The following is an 18,131-nucleotide window of genomic DNA, read 5'->3' on the forward strand; positions in this document are numbered from 1 at the left end:
TTCACGTGCCACCACCGCCACGTGGTTGCCAGACTGTGTTTGCGGAAACGCTGATATTGTGCAACCACCGCGGCAACCAATTAGTAATTAAACGCAGTTATAAAAAGAGATTTCGCGAAACATTAGAAAGCGTGGGTCCAGAAGATGTGGGTTCGAGTCCTACAGCTGGCTAACCTTTTTCAGTGACTTTCATCTTTCATCATTTTCAATGAAAATTTGATAGCTTTTCAAAAAGAGTTCCGGCAAGAAGTTTGCCGCCAATGACGACAAAAACACCAGATTGAAACGCGTTTGGCACAATGCAAAAACGGATGCAGCCGATTTTTCTAGCACAATGCCAATTCACATTTATTTATTTATTTATTTTATTTGTGATATTTCTGACATAGTGCCGTCGAAGGGGGGGGGGCATTCCCCAAATACAAATCGTTGGAACACCTTGAACAAAAGGAAAGAAAGAAGAAATACGTATCCATACAACATACATACATACAATACATCGCAAATTTCGTCGCAAATACATCGCAAATACATTCCCATAATTTATCGCACTTTTGGCAATATTTACAAACTGGACAATCGATGTCACACTTATTAGAACATGATTTCGTCATTCCACTTTCCTCCTCAACTGGAGCTGCTTGGTCGTCAACGCCCATGGCACACCGAGGCAGGGTTTGATTCTATATACGTATGTACCGACAGACCTCTACCCGAGGAACGTCATCATGACGTTGGTAGACACGCTAAAACCGAAACAAATCGGAAGGGGAGGGCTGGGTTCCACGAATGGGCGCCTGTTCGCTGCCTCCTATTGAAAGAAAAGTAGGACAGAAGGTCTCGTCCCTTTCAGAGACCATCGTAATCCTCTCAAGACCGCGGCTTTCGGGCGCGACCTTGTTTCGTCCCTAGCTTCGAGCGTAGTTCAACTCTACCAAATTGGTGGCGCTGTCGAACACTATGACGTCATTTGTTTACAAACAGGTAGAGGTATATTCGCAATATCTCGGCAAGGTCTCTGTCTTCCATGAGGTATCTGGTACGGCCACACAGAATGTGCGTCGCGAAATTACTTATTGGAACCCGCGATGGTGATGATGGCGACTATTGCACTTTGTCATTAGAACTGAAGCTATTTTTCATTCCGATTACGTTGCAGGGATATTGGCAGGAGGTATTTTGACAAGCATTACATGGACCCCTGTATAGCAACGGCAAAAGGGTTAGGGCGCAAACGAGCAGGTACATGGCAAGGGGAAGAGTAACCCGAGACGAGGAACAGAAAGAACAGGAGGGTTTCGGGGGTTACTCTTCCTATTACCCAGTAACAATCTCCCGTTGGGAGCCATTGTTTTCCGGTATGTAAGACAGAGGTTCTGTATGTTTTAAAGGCGTGAAATAAAGCAGTTGTATAAAAAGGGTCTACCTCATAGGTAGTTTCACTTGATGGTGGTCCAACCCCTGGTGGTTTGTGCTGGTCTTAACCACCCTTTTAGTGGTACAAGTGAGCTGGAGTAGCCAATGCAGTTTGCCGGAGCCATAATCTCCATATTACTTTCAACTTCAATCCAATGCAGTGCAATCCTACTTGATGACAGCAAACACATGTACACCATATAGAGATCTTCTTCTTCAGAGATCCGGTGTTCTATGGTCGCTTGTCCATTGTAATACGATGCGGATTGTCTATCGCGGAAGCATCTCCTCGAGGTCAGCAAAAACGTAACACACAGCAACCCACATTGCTGTGCACAGGTCTAAAGCTTCCCTGTCCATCATGGACATGGTGTCTGCTCTGGAATGGTGATAGTGGAAGTACTTATCGTTCCTGTTCAACAGAATGGACACGGGAACGCCGAACTTATCGAGCAATCTAACGTCGGAACCAGCTGTTCGGACTAGCAGTTCTGTGGCATTGATGGGCTGAAGCAGCTTCAAGACCTCCAGCATGATGCTTTGGGTGACGTTGTTGCGACTCGACGTCGTGAGGCCGTAGGGTGTGAAGGTACCATAGTCGGACTCCAAGGCGATGGATATGTTGCCCGTCTCTGATTGGTGCCTCTGAGCGAAGGCCCTGCCTCCGAAATAGCCTATCTCTTCAGCAGTCCACAGGACGATGCGGATGGTCCGCTTCGGGCGGAGATTGAACTCCCGCAGGAACTGTGCCATACGGACGCTGATGAGGACCCCTCCGCCGTCGTCCATAGCTCCTTGACCTACGTCCCAGGAGTCCGTGTGGGCTCCAGCTATTACGTACTGCACGAGACGAAAGGTGGTATAAGAGTTTGCTGATATGTGGACGTCATGCGACAAACAACAACAACAACTTTATTTTCGGTCTTGGAGGGTGGGGAGTTTCATCGCAACAGGCGATACTCTACCCCAGTGCTTGGTGGAATGGGGGGAATAAAATAACGAGCCCCTTTACAATAACGATCGAAGTCCGATGGTGTCCAGAAATGTCAGAAGAGCTTTGAGCGCAGAGCGTTGCTGGGCTGGATTGGGCCAGGGACCAAGCAATTTCGGTAGGGAGAGAGGGCGAGAGTCCAGCTGACGAAGAGACTCGGAGAGTGTGGTTCGGGAAGGTTCGTAGTGAGGGCAATGAAGAAGAATGTGCTTCAGATCCTCAAGAGCACCACAGTGGCAGCAGGTGGGAGAATCAGTTTGTCTCAAGCGGTAACGCCACTGAGCTGTAAAGGCCACATCGAGGCGCATGCGGTGGATTAATGCAGCATCCTGACGAGATGTGTTTCGTGGCATGCGGAAAGCGAGCGTGGGATCAACTCTGTTCAACATAGAGGGGGGAAGAATGTCGGTTGTCCGTTGGCGGGAAGCCAGGGGTGTCACTAGACGTCGCAGAATTGAACGGCGGTCTCCTCTGAGCAGAACAATACGGGTCCGGTTCCGAGACGAGAGTGCTGCTTCTGCGGCGCTGTCGGCCTGCTCGTTCCCCACGACACACATGCGACAGATGCGCTAGAAGCTTACCTGTTCTGGAAATACGGTGCCCTTAATGTCGGCTACAATGTTCCGAGACTCGCCTTCACTGTAGTTGCTTTTCATGCTCAAGTGCAGTATGACTTCGTGCCCTGCGAAATATATGAGAGTGTATTATAGCGCCGAACGGTGGCGGACACTGACCCTCTAGGGGATTCTATTTTTTACCAGGCTGTCAATGCAATCAAAAAAGACGTTCCACAGTTTGTATACCTCTTGCCAGTATCCTATCCAGAAGGTCTGCGTCTTCGACAGTGATAGCGGCCGTAGGTATCCTGGGCACATCCTCTGCGTAAGATACGCCGCCAGTGTGCACCGTGTACAAGGAGAAAGGGGTACCCGAACGCACAAGAGCTGCCAGGGCTCCATGGCGAGAAGCTTCAACGGCACCCCTGGTGCGGTAAGGGTAGTAACTCGCGTAAGACTTCCAGGTGGGGTTGAACACCACGATGCTGCCATTAACCTGAAAGTGTATGCCGCACCGCAAAGGTTATCAACAAGTACACAATCACACACAAAAAAATAAATATGGGGAGGAGCTATAGAGGGTGAGTCAAGGGAAGCATCGCGGGCTCAAAAGAAGACGCAAGAACACAAATAGCGGTGTCCATATACCGTGTATTCACACGAGCGACATTCGCCCAGAAGCAGAAGATGCGAAAAGCGTCATAGCTTTCTGCTGTCACGTGAGCGCTCAACGTCACGTACACTGCTAACCGTGGGGAATATAATGCTACATAGCCACAAGATATTCCGTAGCAGACGACAGGAAAACACGCAGGCGGTGTCGTCTGCTAAGTGTCGTCTGCTAAATGCGCGGTACACCACGCCCGGTATTCTGCACAGCGTGAATGCTCACATAACACGGGATGGAACTTCGTCTCTCAAAGCATTGTTTTTGCTTTTTCTTCCACTAGAATATTCCTGTGAGACTGTCGCTCGTGTGAATACACGGATAGGGAAGTACTCAAGTACAGAAGAGTGCGTGAAGTTTTGAAGGATCAGCGTTATCTCTTTAAAGTGTTTCGAATAGGAAAGCTGAATACGTATTTCAATTTGGTGAGTGTCCCAAAGGGTCCCGAATATGGGTGTAAGAACTGGGTACAGTCGAACGGCTGGCAGGTGGCGAGGCGCTAGTAGGCTTCATCTTCTAGGAAACTTACGACCAACCTAGCGCCATCTCTGAGCCGTGCGACCGCACTTTTTCTTTTTTTTTTTAATTCCGTGTTAGGGCAGCGAAGCAACTGTGGCTATGACCGGCGTACAGATGGGGACAGATGGAGAGAGGACAGCAGGAAGGAGTGGGTGCCGACCGAGCTACGTTTATCAGAGCGCATGCAGGGCGTTTCGGGACAATCGGAAATTTCACGTTCTCCTTGTCTTTTGTCGTGTCCCAACCAACCAACGTGCGCCCCGACCAAACGATCGTTCATATTGGCTGCAGGGCTATAGCCACGACACTCTACGTCACCTCTACGTCACGTTGTCCACCACTGTGAGGCCGACAACGGCGAGCCCTTTCGGAAGCACCGCCGCCACCACGACAGGTAGCTCGTGTGGCTCTGGGGTTTTTCCTAGGTTTTCCTCAGATGCTTATTTCAGACGTATGTCGGCACAGTTCCCTTAGAAGTCGGCCCAGGACTCACATTCTCTCCAGGGCGTTAGTCGTGACGCTGCCCACCTCTGCGAGGTCGACAACTGCGAGCACTTTCACCACCACGACCACCACCATAAGCAGCGCACCGAGACCGAAACTATAGGAGCCCTACGGGCGGCACCTTTACGTCGTCATACTGACGGTTGAATTTTTGTCCCCAGTTTCAACCAGAAAATTGCACAAGCACGATTAAAATTGCCCCCGTTGCTCCGTATATGTTTCCTTAGGCCTATCATGATCGCGACATTTCTCTGCTCTCAGCCCTAATCTCGTCTTTTTTTTTTCTTATTCCGTGCGTACGGCGCAAAGAGACTATGGCTACGGGCAGAGTATACATGAGTACAGATAAGGGAGAGGGTGGGAGGTTAGTATATCCAGCTTCAAGGGGAACTGTGCAGACATCCGTCCTGAAAGACTGCCCTAGAAACGTAAGGAGAATCTCAGAGAGCACAGCGGGTGTCATAGCATTCGAACCCACCACCTCTCAGTCCACGGCAGGACATTGGAGTATAAGCTCCAACACGCGGATGCTGTTATCCAGTTAGCCATGCCTGCAGTTCGGCCATACTCTACCTCGTCCTTCCGTCGTTCCAGCTCGTCGAACGTCTTCACCAAGACCACTCTCGCTGTGATGCCGCCGTCCACAGTCGGCACCGATGCTCCTAGCCCTAGGATGTCCATATCCATCTCACGGGGCTTCAGCATTCGACACTTTTCCTCCCCTCGCGACCACACCGGCACTACCACAGGTTCCGTGGTCACGCTGTCCACGCCCGCCTTCTGAAGAGCGGCCACCAGGTAATCTATGGCGTCCTCGAGCTGCGGAGATCCAGCCATCCTGTGTCCGAACCGGTCCACGAAGTCCGCGAGTTCATCGTACGTCCTGTTCGCTTCTGGTCCTTCCGTGAAAGTGCCGAGAATCTTCCTCACCAGGGGACCGTACGACCGGACTTCATTCGCGAGTCTCTGCAGGTGCGCTTCTTCGGAGCTTTCAGCTGGATCTGCGTAGTCTAAGGTTGCGTTTAAATCTCGGAAATCTTCCGCTAAACGTACGGCTTCAAAGGTCGCATTGGTGACTTCAGTCACTGCACTCGCGTTGACGGCTTCCGTAGGTACGGTAGCATATCCGTAATCTTCAGTGATATTTTGACCTCCGATATCCTTCACGCCGTGTAGATCTTCATCGAAGTACGGGACTTGCGTCGTTGAAGCTACATCGATGACTTCGGGGCCTGCTGTCGTTCCAGATGCATTGAACGCATCTTCCCACGTTGCGTTGTGCAGCTCGGAAAGGAAAGGGCTGACGTACGATGTAAGAAGTACGTAGGTGATCATAAAAGACATCCTGAACATAATCCGTGCGCCGTGGAACCGGTGCGAGAACTCCCCTTCCGCGCAGACAAGAGAATCCGCTTCTTTTCGCGTTCACTTCGACTTCCTTGTTGATCGCCAAGTGGTTTTAGTTCTGGAGCGGAAGGATGCATGTGAGAGAGAGACCACGCAATCTTGCGCCGCGAATATGCGATATGCGAGGGCTCAAGTGTCTGAGACATGACCTTATCTGCAAGGGTGGAGGTCTTGGACTCGTTACGAAAAGCGTCTTTCAAGATTTCGTCAGGAGCGCTTTCGTGGGAGGGAGAAAGAAAAAAAAAAAAAAAGAAGTGTGCAAATAGGACAGGGATGTCGGTTGCCTCTTGTATCGTCCAAGGACATACTTCCTTCTCTCACACATGCACTCTGTACACTGCTCGAACAGCTTTAGCTGCGTCGCACTGCTAATGACAGCCTCTCGTGAAAATGGGAAATGTGGCATCGTTAATTATAAGTTTTGAGTCCAGTGTCAGCATACTGTAAGATATAGCCGCGCCTTTGGGATTCGATTCGTAGAGCTTGGGACAAAAGTTTACGGAACAGGGCACCCGCGTATGGGATCGGATGGGATCTTCATGGGATCGGTCCTCTGCTAACTATCAGGGAGAGATCGATTAACAAACGGGTGACCGGCTATTCTCTCCGTCTCTCAATATGTGTGTCAGCTCCTGTTTGCTGCTAGGGTGTCGCTTCAGTGGAAAAATGCTACACACGGGTGTTCCGTAAACTTTTGTCCCAAGCTGTACAACAGGAGTATTGGCTCAAGATCCGTTATCAGCTCACGCCATTAGATGGTTTTTACCCCAAGCGCATTGAGCCCAAATGAAATTTGGGAGTCATCACTGGGCATGCTCAGAAACCACTCCGTGTTTCGCGTTTTGGAAGCGGACACCATTTTTCGGAAATAGCGCGGGTACAGCTTGGGACAGAAGTTTATGGAACACGACGCTGGTGTGTACTCCTTCGTCGGAGCTTCATGGATATCAGGAAGAGATCGATCAAGAAACTGGTGACCAGCTATTCTATTCATCTCTGAGTTTGTGTGTCCGTTCCTGTTTACCCCGCTAGGGTGTCGCTCCTATCGAGAAGTGCGACACCGTTGTGTTCCGTAAACTTCTGTCCCAAGCTACCGAAACTGGCCCCAAAGGAGAACTTGCGCCAGCTGACCTCTGTTGCATGTCTCTTTGCATGCCAGACGGAACCGGAGTAGCAGAATGTCAACTTAACGTAGAGACCATAGGGGACTACATTGGGGAAGAAAAAAACCCAAATGGGCATTCAGTGTCCTGCTGCCTCACTACCGGGACTACTGACCGTAGATGGAACTGGAGCACCGACTACCGCGGCCAATGCGTACCACATACAGATGCTGTTCAAAGGCCAAGAACGCCTTCGAAGTGTCGGGGTAAAATGTACAGATTTAGATTTCGAAAATGGAAATACGGTACGGGAGCAAGACCAATATTGTAAATTAAGCTATGCAATTGTGTATACACTCATGAATTTGTTGAGAAAAAAAAAAAGAAAGATAAAGAAGGGACAAAAAAAGAAGAAAAAAAGCATCGGTAGCCCAGTTGAATTGCAGGTGGCTTGAAGAATGACTTTCAACGAAGCGTGTCTCCATTTATCCTGTCTCACATTTCCCTTCATTAAAGAGTACGTATCTTAGATGACTTACATACTCGCTTCGAGGAAATATTCCGCCGGCCATATTACTCAACTGCAAAAGCAGCCTTCATGCTGACCTCATTTGCTTTTTTTTAAATACTCTGTTGCAGATAAAAAAACAACACATTGTGTAAATTTATAATATAAATAAATGCGACACAAATAAATAAAAATCTTAAACGTATGCGAAATTATGTTGCGAACACCATCATGACCACCTAGCGTCGTGACCACCATCATGACCACCTAGCGTCGTGCCCACCATCAAGATCACCTAGGAGTCCCAATTGTAAACAGCTAACAGAAAGTGCCCATAAAGGCTCTCTCTCTCTCTGATGTGAATGGACAGCAAAGCAGATTTACAGTACGCTATGCAAGTAAGTCGGCGCAGCTCCCTGGATTCCCTCTCTTCCCTATTTCCCGTGGAGCGACCCCATTGGTCCCTCTCCCAAATAAGAGGGTTCATTATCATGCTGAGACCAACGTGGTCCCTTCTGTAGACCCATGCCGATTTACTACTACTACTCTTATTACTGCCTCGTTGTGATTGGACGGACACTTCGTCCCGTGGCGTCTCCAAAATATTTACCCCCTCACCCTGCGCAGAGACAAACTGTCGTATAGCGTATTGACGCATCTCCATGGCGATTGGACGAGGGTGTACGATATTGGACGACGGTGTGCAATGTACCGTTCGCGGCCAATATCTGCTCAGGTCCCTGTGAGAAGTCGACTCAGGGCGCACAGCTTTTCCTTGCAAGTCGTAACGAGGGACGAAAACACTACCTGTAACGTCCTCGAAATCGTGAAACAGTTTTGCAGCTTCAATTGAAATTATGGCACTTGAAGATGATGATGATTGCCGGTCAGAGATGCTAGCAATTACACACATGCTGGATACCCTCTCTAAACAGAGAGGTTAGCTAACAGTCAGAGGGTGTGGGTTCGAATCGCACTTCTCGTGCCTTTCCTTCAACTACCATCATTTATTTGAAGTATGCTGCTGCTGATGATGATTGGATTTTTAGTGGCGCACCGACAACAAAGGTCATAATGTGCCAACACTGCAATTAAAAAGAGACTAGTTGAAAATAGGTACGATGTTTAATAAAAGGAGAGAAATAATATATAAAATGTCAGTGTAAAACCACAAAAAGGTTTACAATTCCAATTGTTCTTAAAAAAATTAAAAACTCTGCTAAAAGGTATATGATAGCCTCATCACCGAACAATAGCGCTGGGTGAAGAGGTAAAAAAAAATATGTATAAAACTCTTTAAAATGATGCTAACGAATGAGTTTCGTGGTATGAACACGTGATTAGTATGTACAGAACAGAGAGAAGCTCACCAGAATGCGTGCATTGAGGTTGCACCTCTCAATTGAAGTCTGCAACTGGGCGTTGTGCGGGGCTTGTGTCGTCTTTCCCCTTCTGTACGTTTAATTGCCTCATCCACAGTTTTTTTCCAGCATCTTGAAAGTCGCTAAGAGCGCACGCTGTCTCTTCCGCGTCAGTTCCTTCCGTAAACACCCGCTTAGAAAAAAAAGAAAGAAAGAAAGAAACGTCTTCTGAGGACTCACTGCTGCCTCATTGAGCAAGAAAAGGGCTGAAACGGCCCATTTATCCGGTCTTTCACAGCTCTTTAATTGCGAACGGACGCCGTCTCCGCTATGCTTAATTTCTCTGTGTGTGTGTGTTTGTATCCAATCTGCGTTAAATATGTACAGGAAGAGAATACTTGTTTATACACTCTCGAACGGTTTATATCGCTGCAGCGCTGTGCATGCATCTGTGTTGAACGTCGTTGCAGATGTCGTTTTGCGTAACATTGAATGTTTATAAATGTTCGTGGTCAGGCCTTTGCCTCAAGAGAGATCTGTCCTCCCTTTTTTTGTTCAATAAACATACCCCCCCCCCCCTCAAGAGAGCCTCAGTATACTGAAAAGTAAACAATTTCAGTTTGTATGCGTCACAGTAAAATGAAGTTCCACGAATTCCCCCCCCCCCTTGTTTTTAAGCGGTAGCTTCATAAGGCCCACCAGCATCGACAGCCGCGTAGGTCCGTCAGTAACAGTAGTGGAGAGGGAAGAAGAAAGAAGAAAGAAGAGGAAGTTACAATCAGTATCGGAAGATGACCCTATAAGGTTACCGTGCTTAAACGCGTTTGGTATATTGCGAATAAATAAATAAATAAATAAAATATATATAAATACATAAATAGAATAAAAATAAAATGAAATAAAACAAAAATAAATGCATCAATAAAGAAAAATGCAGCTTTTTTTCGCTTTGAGATTTTTTAAAACAAACCAGTACATTGTACTGAAATGAATTTCTCAGAAAAACGCGAAGTACCATAGACAGACCATGGTGACGTCACAGTTGTTTCATGACGTACAATCCCGAATTATTACTATTAATAGACAACACGACACTAACATTCCTCTTCAGTTTGTATCCATCACTCCCTCGAAATGACCTACTTGCTGCGAACTTCTTTCACCCTTTTCCTCTGCTTTGCGCATGCTCAGTGCGCTTGATCATAAACCCCTTATGCGTCGTCTGCTTAATCCTCACTGAGTGCACGCGCACGTTCCATAAGGCTCCAGCCAACCTACTCGCGAAACAAAAACGAGAAAACCCGGAACGGAAGCAATGCAGAAGACGATTCGGAAAGAGGGACGGTACATTAAAGCACGTCCTTTGCACGGAGGGAAGGGTTTTAGTGCAGCTTTCATAACGCTCGTATAACAGAAGGAAAATTAAACCAGGGGACAGCGTATTACGGTAATAAGGCGCCCCCGCTTTGAGTTGTTCCGACTCTCGAAAAGCTCTGCGTAGCTTAGGGCTTGTTTCTGCTGTCTCTGTGACGCGCAATGCGTTTATAAGCTGCAAGGATGGATAGTGTTAATGTTTAGCGTGCTGTCAGTTTCGGAGACGGCTTTTTGGTTGACGGCGAATACTCTGGGGGCAAGCGCCGTTGTTCGGGGAATGAGAGAGTAATTAGTATGGAAAGGAGGGTGGTATAGTGTATACTTAATAGGCTGCTCGTGGGACGTTTTGCACAGCGGAGAGGTCCGTATAGCAATGAGGTTATAAAGCCTTCGCGAACAACCGCGATGGCGGATGCTTTTGGTGAAGTGAAAACGTGATCGGAAACGGATGGAAATAATGAGGAATTTTACGAAATTTAAATGAAGCTGTGCGTAGTCTCCATATTGTTGTAATCAGGAAACGCTGTTGCTAAGGCCATCAAACTTGCTGTTTGTTAACAAAAAAGAAAAAAAAGGAGAGAGAAAGAGAGAGAGAGAGAAAACTACGTGACATTCGTTCCAGCGTCAGTTAGGTTCCATTTTTTAACGCAGTTATAGTCAAACTCCTTTATAGCGAACACCTTTTTAACGAAAATACCACTACAGCAAATTTTTTTGCGGTCCCGCTGGAGCCCTATAGGTCCAATAATGGACATCCTTTTTAACGAAAATACCTTTACTGCGAATTTGTTTTGCTGTCCCCTGGGTTTCGTTGTAAACGAGTTTGACTGTAATTGCAGTGTAGTAGCGTTATTAAGCTAAGGGAAACTATATTTGATGCCGCGCTGATTTACATATTTCTCTGCGAAACTCCAATCTCCAAATAATGATGCGAGGTATTTGCTGATGAGTTCGCAGAACTTGCGGCAGGGGCAGTGCTTTCGGTTACCCTGACAAAAATGACGATGCTTTCACAGTATTGAAAATCTGATCGTCTTGAATGTCTTGAGACGAGACTGAAATGCGCCACTGGCGGTCAATATACTGTGAACTAATTTTGAATCCTGCCGAGTGCAACCTCAGGTCTGTGTTCCCTGGTGCACAGATTAGAGAGAGCAGTTGTTAGCTACGTTTCGGCGGCAGTCACTCACTGCTCTCGGTCGTCCTTTATACCAGTTTTAGACCTCGGCATCGTCCGCAGAACTGTACCTGCTTATGCCTACGTCATTCAGATACAGAAAAGACGTGCGTGCGTGATTCGTTGTGGATCTCGTTTATCTCGAAAACAACGGGACTTAATTGGTGGATGAAAATTTTTCCATATGGTATTTGCACGTTCCTCAGGCCGAAGCACCCCAAGCAGCAAAATGTACTGGAAGTCGAGTGCAATAGGGGTGGACGGTATGTGTCTTATCAATGTTCTTTAGTTTCAAGAGTCTGTTCAAGGCCTTCCACCTACCCGTCCACCCCTATTGCACTCGACTTTCAGTACATTGTGCTGCTTGGGACAGCTCTAGTCGCTCTAGCGGTGAACCCTAGGTGGTCCCCGCACATCCTCTTCGACATTTCGTAACAGGCTGCCCCAATGGCGACTGCCAAGAACGCTTCCACTTACACGCACTGGAATGTTGTACGAAATGCAGAAACAGTCACTTAAAGTAAGAGGTGTAATGCGAAGATACCACGGCACATGTACTTTTGAAGATATTAATATTTATTTTTGTTACCGTTCTGCTTTGGTTTTGCTTCCGTGTTGCGCTTTGGTTGTTCGGTGGCGTCTCATTGCCGAGTGGTACACCTACATTACGCTCCGCGGCGGGGGGTGGGGTGGGGGGTCACGCATCAGAGAACAGATAGCGCAACCGGTGCGAACCGGATTCGAACCCGAGCCACGTTCAAGTGTCGGCGCGGAAGGCATTCGTTTGACCCGAAAGTGTTTATACGGTACAATAAATAAATTATGCAAAATATTAAATCTTAACCGCGCAGCTACGCTGGATGCATTCGTGCAATCTTCTCAATCTTCCCTTTAATTCTCAACGCTTCTGTCTTGCGACTGCAGAAAAGCAATCGGCTTCCCTCGAGGTAGTCTCGTATTTCATTATAAGAAAGGGGTAGAATATCGCCTGAGGCGATAAAACACCGCGCTCATTATCACTGCAGGAAAGGTGTTGTTGTCGCTGTTAACAAGCGCTAAGAAATCATTTTCTGGGGGCGTTCCATCCGCCATCAGCTGAAACCTTATTCGGGATTCAGAGACACGCGTTCAGATAATGCTGACGTGTAAAATGCGTAGGCAGCATATACGAGGACGATTCCGCAGGTTGCGGTTGTTGTCTTGTGTGGATATGGGGTTATGTGCGCATTCGGCACGCGTATTCTAATTCATGGACGCGGATATATTAAAGGAGGTATTTCATATTCAGCGAATTATCTTTACTATCTTTACTCAGGGAGGAAGGCATCATGGTAGATATATGGTTGGTGACTTTGAGATTATGAAGGGGTGTAAGGGGATGGCTGGAAAAGCTGACTTCGGGAGTACGAAGGGGAGCAATAAGATCGTCCTAAATGCTGGCATCTTGATCATGAAAGGATGTATCAGGATGATCCTAAAGGACGGCTTTGGGATCATGATGAAAGGATGTATCAGTATGATCCTGAATGCTGACTTCGGGATTATAAGACGTGCAACAGCATGGTCCTAACCGACCGCTTCAGGATTACAAAGGGGTGTAAGAGGTTGATCCTAAAGGGCCAGATCATGAAAGGAGGTGTCAGGATGATCCTAAAGGTCGACATCGGGATCACAAAGGTATGTATCAGGATGGCCCTAAACGACAGCCTTGTGACCGGGAAGAGATTGCCTTGGGAACAGCTTTGGTAACAAGATTATCTCAAGTGCTGACTTCGGAATTGCTATAAAGGAATGTGACAGGATAATCCTAATGGACGACGTCGGGATCATGAAGGGAAATAACACGACAGTCCTAAACGCCGGTTCAATATTGCACGATCCCCGTGAAGACCCACACTTATGTTATCCTCGAATGCTATATGAATGACTTATGCAGGAACTGATGGAATAGCACTTTGTAACTTGTGTGATGCATACCACGTCACAAAACGTGTACCTTCTGCTGTACTCTCTTATAAAATAATGCTGTACTTTTCGTCGTTGTCATGGATACTACTTCTCTTTTGCACCTCGTTCATGCAACTCTGTATATGTGCATCAGAACCTAATGGACACACTCTTTGTGGAAAACAAAAACGAAACCGCCGAGCCCCACATAAACACCAGGAACAAAATGCCCCTAGTAGATCACAGTCTATATCCACGAGCGTCCTTTGTTCACGCGTGCTTCCGAGCGACCACACTAGGGGGCATCCATGTCGATCGAGAGAACACAATACGTTTTCCCTCTCTTCCTGTTTCCTTCCTCTTATCCCGTAGCTATGATAAAATAATTGCCAGGCCCCGCGGGATATCTCAGGAATGCCAGCACGGCCCACTTTCATCCGGTCGCGATATTAAGCAGCGCCCCCTGCATGGCGCTGCAAGACGCTGTCGTCTGCTTCCTTCGGTCACGTTACTTTCTTCGTTTCTGTTGTTTTCTTTTTTTTTTCTTTTTTATCTGGAGGGACTACGAGCCGAGCCGCGTACCGCCGTTGTTATGTGGTCGGAGCAAGCTGGACACGCGAACGTCCGGTAAGAGGTCGCGCGTAATTACCCCGTGGAATGCGAGGTTGATCTTGGCCGAGTTGCTCCGTTCCTAATTGTGCTGGGATTGGATTGGATACTATGCGCTCCGTATATACTGGCTTCGTTCGTGGAACAGTGGTGTTGTCGATTGGATATGCGTCTCTTTACGTCTGCGATGAAGGCTTCGCTCGCTATCGATTCCGACTGGACAGTTAGTTGTCTGGTTGATAAGATATCGGGGGTGTTTTATGGCGGATTTTGCAAAGTTGTGCGCAAAGCTAGCACGACCCACATGTGTAATATCAAACGCAATTATGCTTACATAAGAGGCCAGGATATGATATTGGGCCAGTGCACGTATTCCTTACGCAGCAGAGTATAACATTACTGAATCACAGTAATATGCTCTGATGCTGTGGTTGCGTCAGTATCAGCCACGAAAAAGCCGCAAGGTCTGCACTTCGTTGTTATCCTGGAGTTCTATCAATAACCATAATGGCGTATGCGTATCGTAGTCAAATATTATCTCCTATTGTGATTTGGTAAGTACTCGCAAGTCACGAAACTCTTCACGTCAAGATGCTGCATTAATTCATTGGATGCGACACTGTGTGACTTTTGCAGCTCAGTGGCGTTACGGCTTCAGACAAGTTGACTCTGCTCAATGCCTGTCACTGCGCTGCTCTAGAAGATCTAGAGCCTTATTCTTCTTCATTGCCCACACATACCAACCTTCCCGAACCGCGCTCTCCGGGTCTCTTAATCAGCTGGACTCTCTCTCTCTCTCTCTCTCTCTCAAAATTGCTTGGTCCCTGGCCAATTCCAGTCCACCAACGCTCTGCCCTCAAAGCTCTTTTCACCTTTTTCGACAGCATAGGACTTCGATCCTTATTGTGAAGTGGCTCATTATTTCTTTCCCCACATCACCACCAGCGATGGGGTAGAGCATCGCCCCTGGCGATCGATGAAAATCCCCACTCATCATCCCATTTATGTGTGTGTGTGCGTGTGTGGTAAGTCGCTTAGGTTGGGTTAACAGCAGACAGGCACATGGAATTGTTTGTGGTTCCCGATAGGGCGCTGACATTACTCTCTCACCGACACTCCCACCTCTTATTCGCCCACTCACTCACTCTCCCCAGTCCCCCCCCCCCCACACACACACACTGCTACTCAATCACTCACTCAACGTGTATCTGCTCTCTTCCTCTACATTCCTCATGTCTCCATTGCTGCTGTAGCGGTCTTGCGTTTATAGTGCTCTCATGTGTCACTGTAAGTACCTGTGTATACGGGCTGATGTCAACACGAGGGGCGTTCTTTCTGTGCAAACCGAGGTTGATTCGTAAATTGTTTCTGCAGACGACAGATTTTCTACACGTGTGGTCGCGTTGACGTCTACACCGTTTCTGTAGATGCGAACGTATATATATACAGTGAACCCTCGCTAATATGACCCCCGATAATCTGACATACACGCTTTACGACCATACTCTTGGGGAACAATGCTGTGAAACCTCTGCAAATCCTCCCCGTTAATATGACAATTCCGCATTATGCCCAGAATTTTCGGGAACGACCATGGTCATAATAACGAGGGTCCACTGTATATATATATATATATCTGCATTCCTCCGGTACGTAGAAATGGAGATGGCGACACTAGTGAGGTAATACTATACATATGTTAACTAAGACATTCGTGGAGGTCGGAATATATGCTCGTGGAATTGGTTTCCGATCTTCCGTAATGAACGAATCGGCCGGTAATTTGCTTGGAAGTCGAGGTAATGAGTATTAATTGCTAGCATGTAATGAAGTTGCGCCGCGGAAAGTCTGTTCTGCAAATCCGACTGGGCTGCTGCGGTTGTATCTTATGTTGTCGAAATAGAAGGCACGGAAAACGTCTTATATAAAAAAAGAAAAAAAAAAGGAAATACTTTGGAGGAGCGTGGCTGAATGCCCCGTGAGAGACTCCGCTAATGAATCTCTTTTCTGTTCTTTTTTTTATTCAGAAGGGAAAAGAGCATTGAATACGTGGTATCTTGTAACTGGGAGGTCGTACCTTGTAGATGTCGTGTTCTGTGAGGGAGTTCAAGTGCGACGGGGATTTTGGAATGTTGAAACGGGGGTTCTGGAGTACCCGTGCCATATACGCGCACGAAGAATGACACGAACAGTTTTAATGGTGTCACGGGTTCAGGTGACGATACCGAGTAATGTCTGGAACTCCGTGACTAGTTATGATTCGGACTCAGCGGGTCAAGCGGCTGCAGTCAGTGGCTGAACGATTGCACACGTACACAGAACTACACTCAACAACATATTTACTCATGCTACAATAATGTTGCAAAAACTGAGATTACACAGAGCCAGTACCACTTCAAACCAAACAGTCACACTTAGCTCAGTTCTGCGATGTCTTGGAGGTGGTCAATCGCTGCCTACTTCCGACGGTGGTTCTCGGTGGGTCCCTTGAGTCGTCGCTTCACTCACACGCGTCACAACACTTGCCGAACTCAGTCAGCTTTCACACACATTTCTAACTTGTATCATCGTCCACCTGCAGGACATTGCCGCCACTCCTCTAACTTCCCCACCACTCTCTCGCTGGGACTCTTAACTGACCACCTTGCGACGACTGCCCCACTTTCCCTCAGATACCCCTTATTTTACCTCGGGAAACGGGGTTCCCAAATGTCACTGCACGGAGCATCCCCCCCTTTTTCTGAGAAAAGGGCACCACGCCTCTGTCACGAAACACAGCTGCCATTTTACGCAAAAACAATAATTTTCTTCTGTCAATGCATCAGTGTGAAGACGACTCCCAAGTCCCTGGCTTCAGCAAAACAACCAAACAAAATTAAAGACTACAACACGTGGCATCTGGTTAATGTACTCGGTCCGAACAACGCGAAAGCAGCAGCACTGATCGCACCGCGGGGTACCAAGAACAACCCGGAGGGCGCAAACACACTCGCGTCGAAGTGTCGGGTTTCTCAACGGGGTCTGTTCCTCTACGTGTCTGACCAAGCATCTGGACGCCATAAATCTGAGCATCCCGAAGACGTCATGGCCCACCGAACCAGAGTGTGTTCTTCTAAATTAACTTACCCAAAAACTGTTAAACAACAAAAATCCACAAAACAAGCTTGTCGCCCTGTGACAAATGGCATTTGCTTTAATGCCCATTTTATGCTTACTGATTTATCTCATGCGACCATGAAATGCTTACTGTCGTCTCTGCAGTCTCCTCCTCAGTGTCTTTACTCAGTATCTCTCCGCTTTCTACTGTGCAATACAATGTGATTTCATAAATTTGAGTTCAAACAATTGTAATCTAGGGGAGTAGATGCTGCAATTACTCCCCGTTTCACTCTCTCTCTCTCTCTTTCTTTTTTTTTTAGAGTGTAGGAATAGCAAATCTGAAGTAGAGCACTAATGGGAGTAGGGAGGAGCATACGACGCCATGTTTGAAAGGAACGACGTAGCAAAGATAACGTTTCGTTGAGACTGAGGGAAAAAGAGAGAGAGAGAGAGAGAAACAAGACGCTTTCATTCGCTCATGAATCACGAACGACATGGCCGATGGGTCCCGTTCCTTTTATGCTGGTCTCAAAGGAACGGCATCTTCTTTCATTCCACCAGGAGAAATACTTGCATTCGGTGCCCTCATTAAATAAATCACCACGCGGACCAGCCTTTGGTCTTCACCGTCAGAGAGCAAAAGATTGGCCATAAGTAAGAGGCACAGACACAGTGAAGAAATAACCGCAATTTATTTTTTACTTTGCATAATATTAGAAACATCGTAAACAGCACTGTACGTGCCGCGTGGGGACGCGCATTGTCGTGACGGAGTAACACACCGCGACGCTTTGACCTGACAGCAGGCTTCAAGTGATTCTCGAGCAGGTCACAGTATGATGCCGTGTTCGCGGTGGGTTCCTTATAGCCATGCAATGTTCCACTGTTTTGC

At 47.4% G+C, this 18,131-nt stretch overlaps 1 protein-coding gene across 1 annotated transcript; it reads right to left on the reverse strand.

Annotated features, from left to right (window-relative positions):
- Positions 1-290: 290 nt before the first annotated feature.
- LOC135397210 (carboxypeptidase Q-like) lies at positions 291-6,097 on the reverse strand. The gene is made up of 4 exons (XM_064628624.1): positions 5,228-6,097; positions 3,211-3,460; positions 2,989-3,089; positions 291-2,256 (listed from the first exon to the last, which is right to left on the reverse strand). The coding sequence occupies exons 1-4, from the start codon at positions 6,005-6,007 to the stop codon at positions 1,687-1,689; spliced, it is 1,701 nt and encodes a 566-aa protein (XP_064484694.1). The 5' UTR covers positions 6,008-6,097; the 3' UTR covers positions 291-1,686.
- Positions 6,098-18,131: the final 12,034 nt, after the last annotated feature.

The sequence above is a fragment of the Ornithodoros turicata genome, chromosome 6, assembly GCF_037126465.1.
Source record: "Ornithodoros turicata isolate Travis chromosome 6, ASM3712646v1, whole genome shotgun sequence".
Classification (NCBI taxonomy): domain Eukaryota; kingdom Metazoa; phylum Arthropoda; class Arachnida; order Ixodida; family Argasidae; genus Ornithodoros; species Ornithodoros turicata.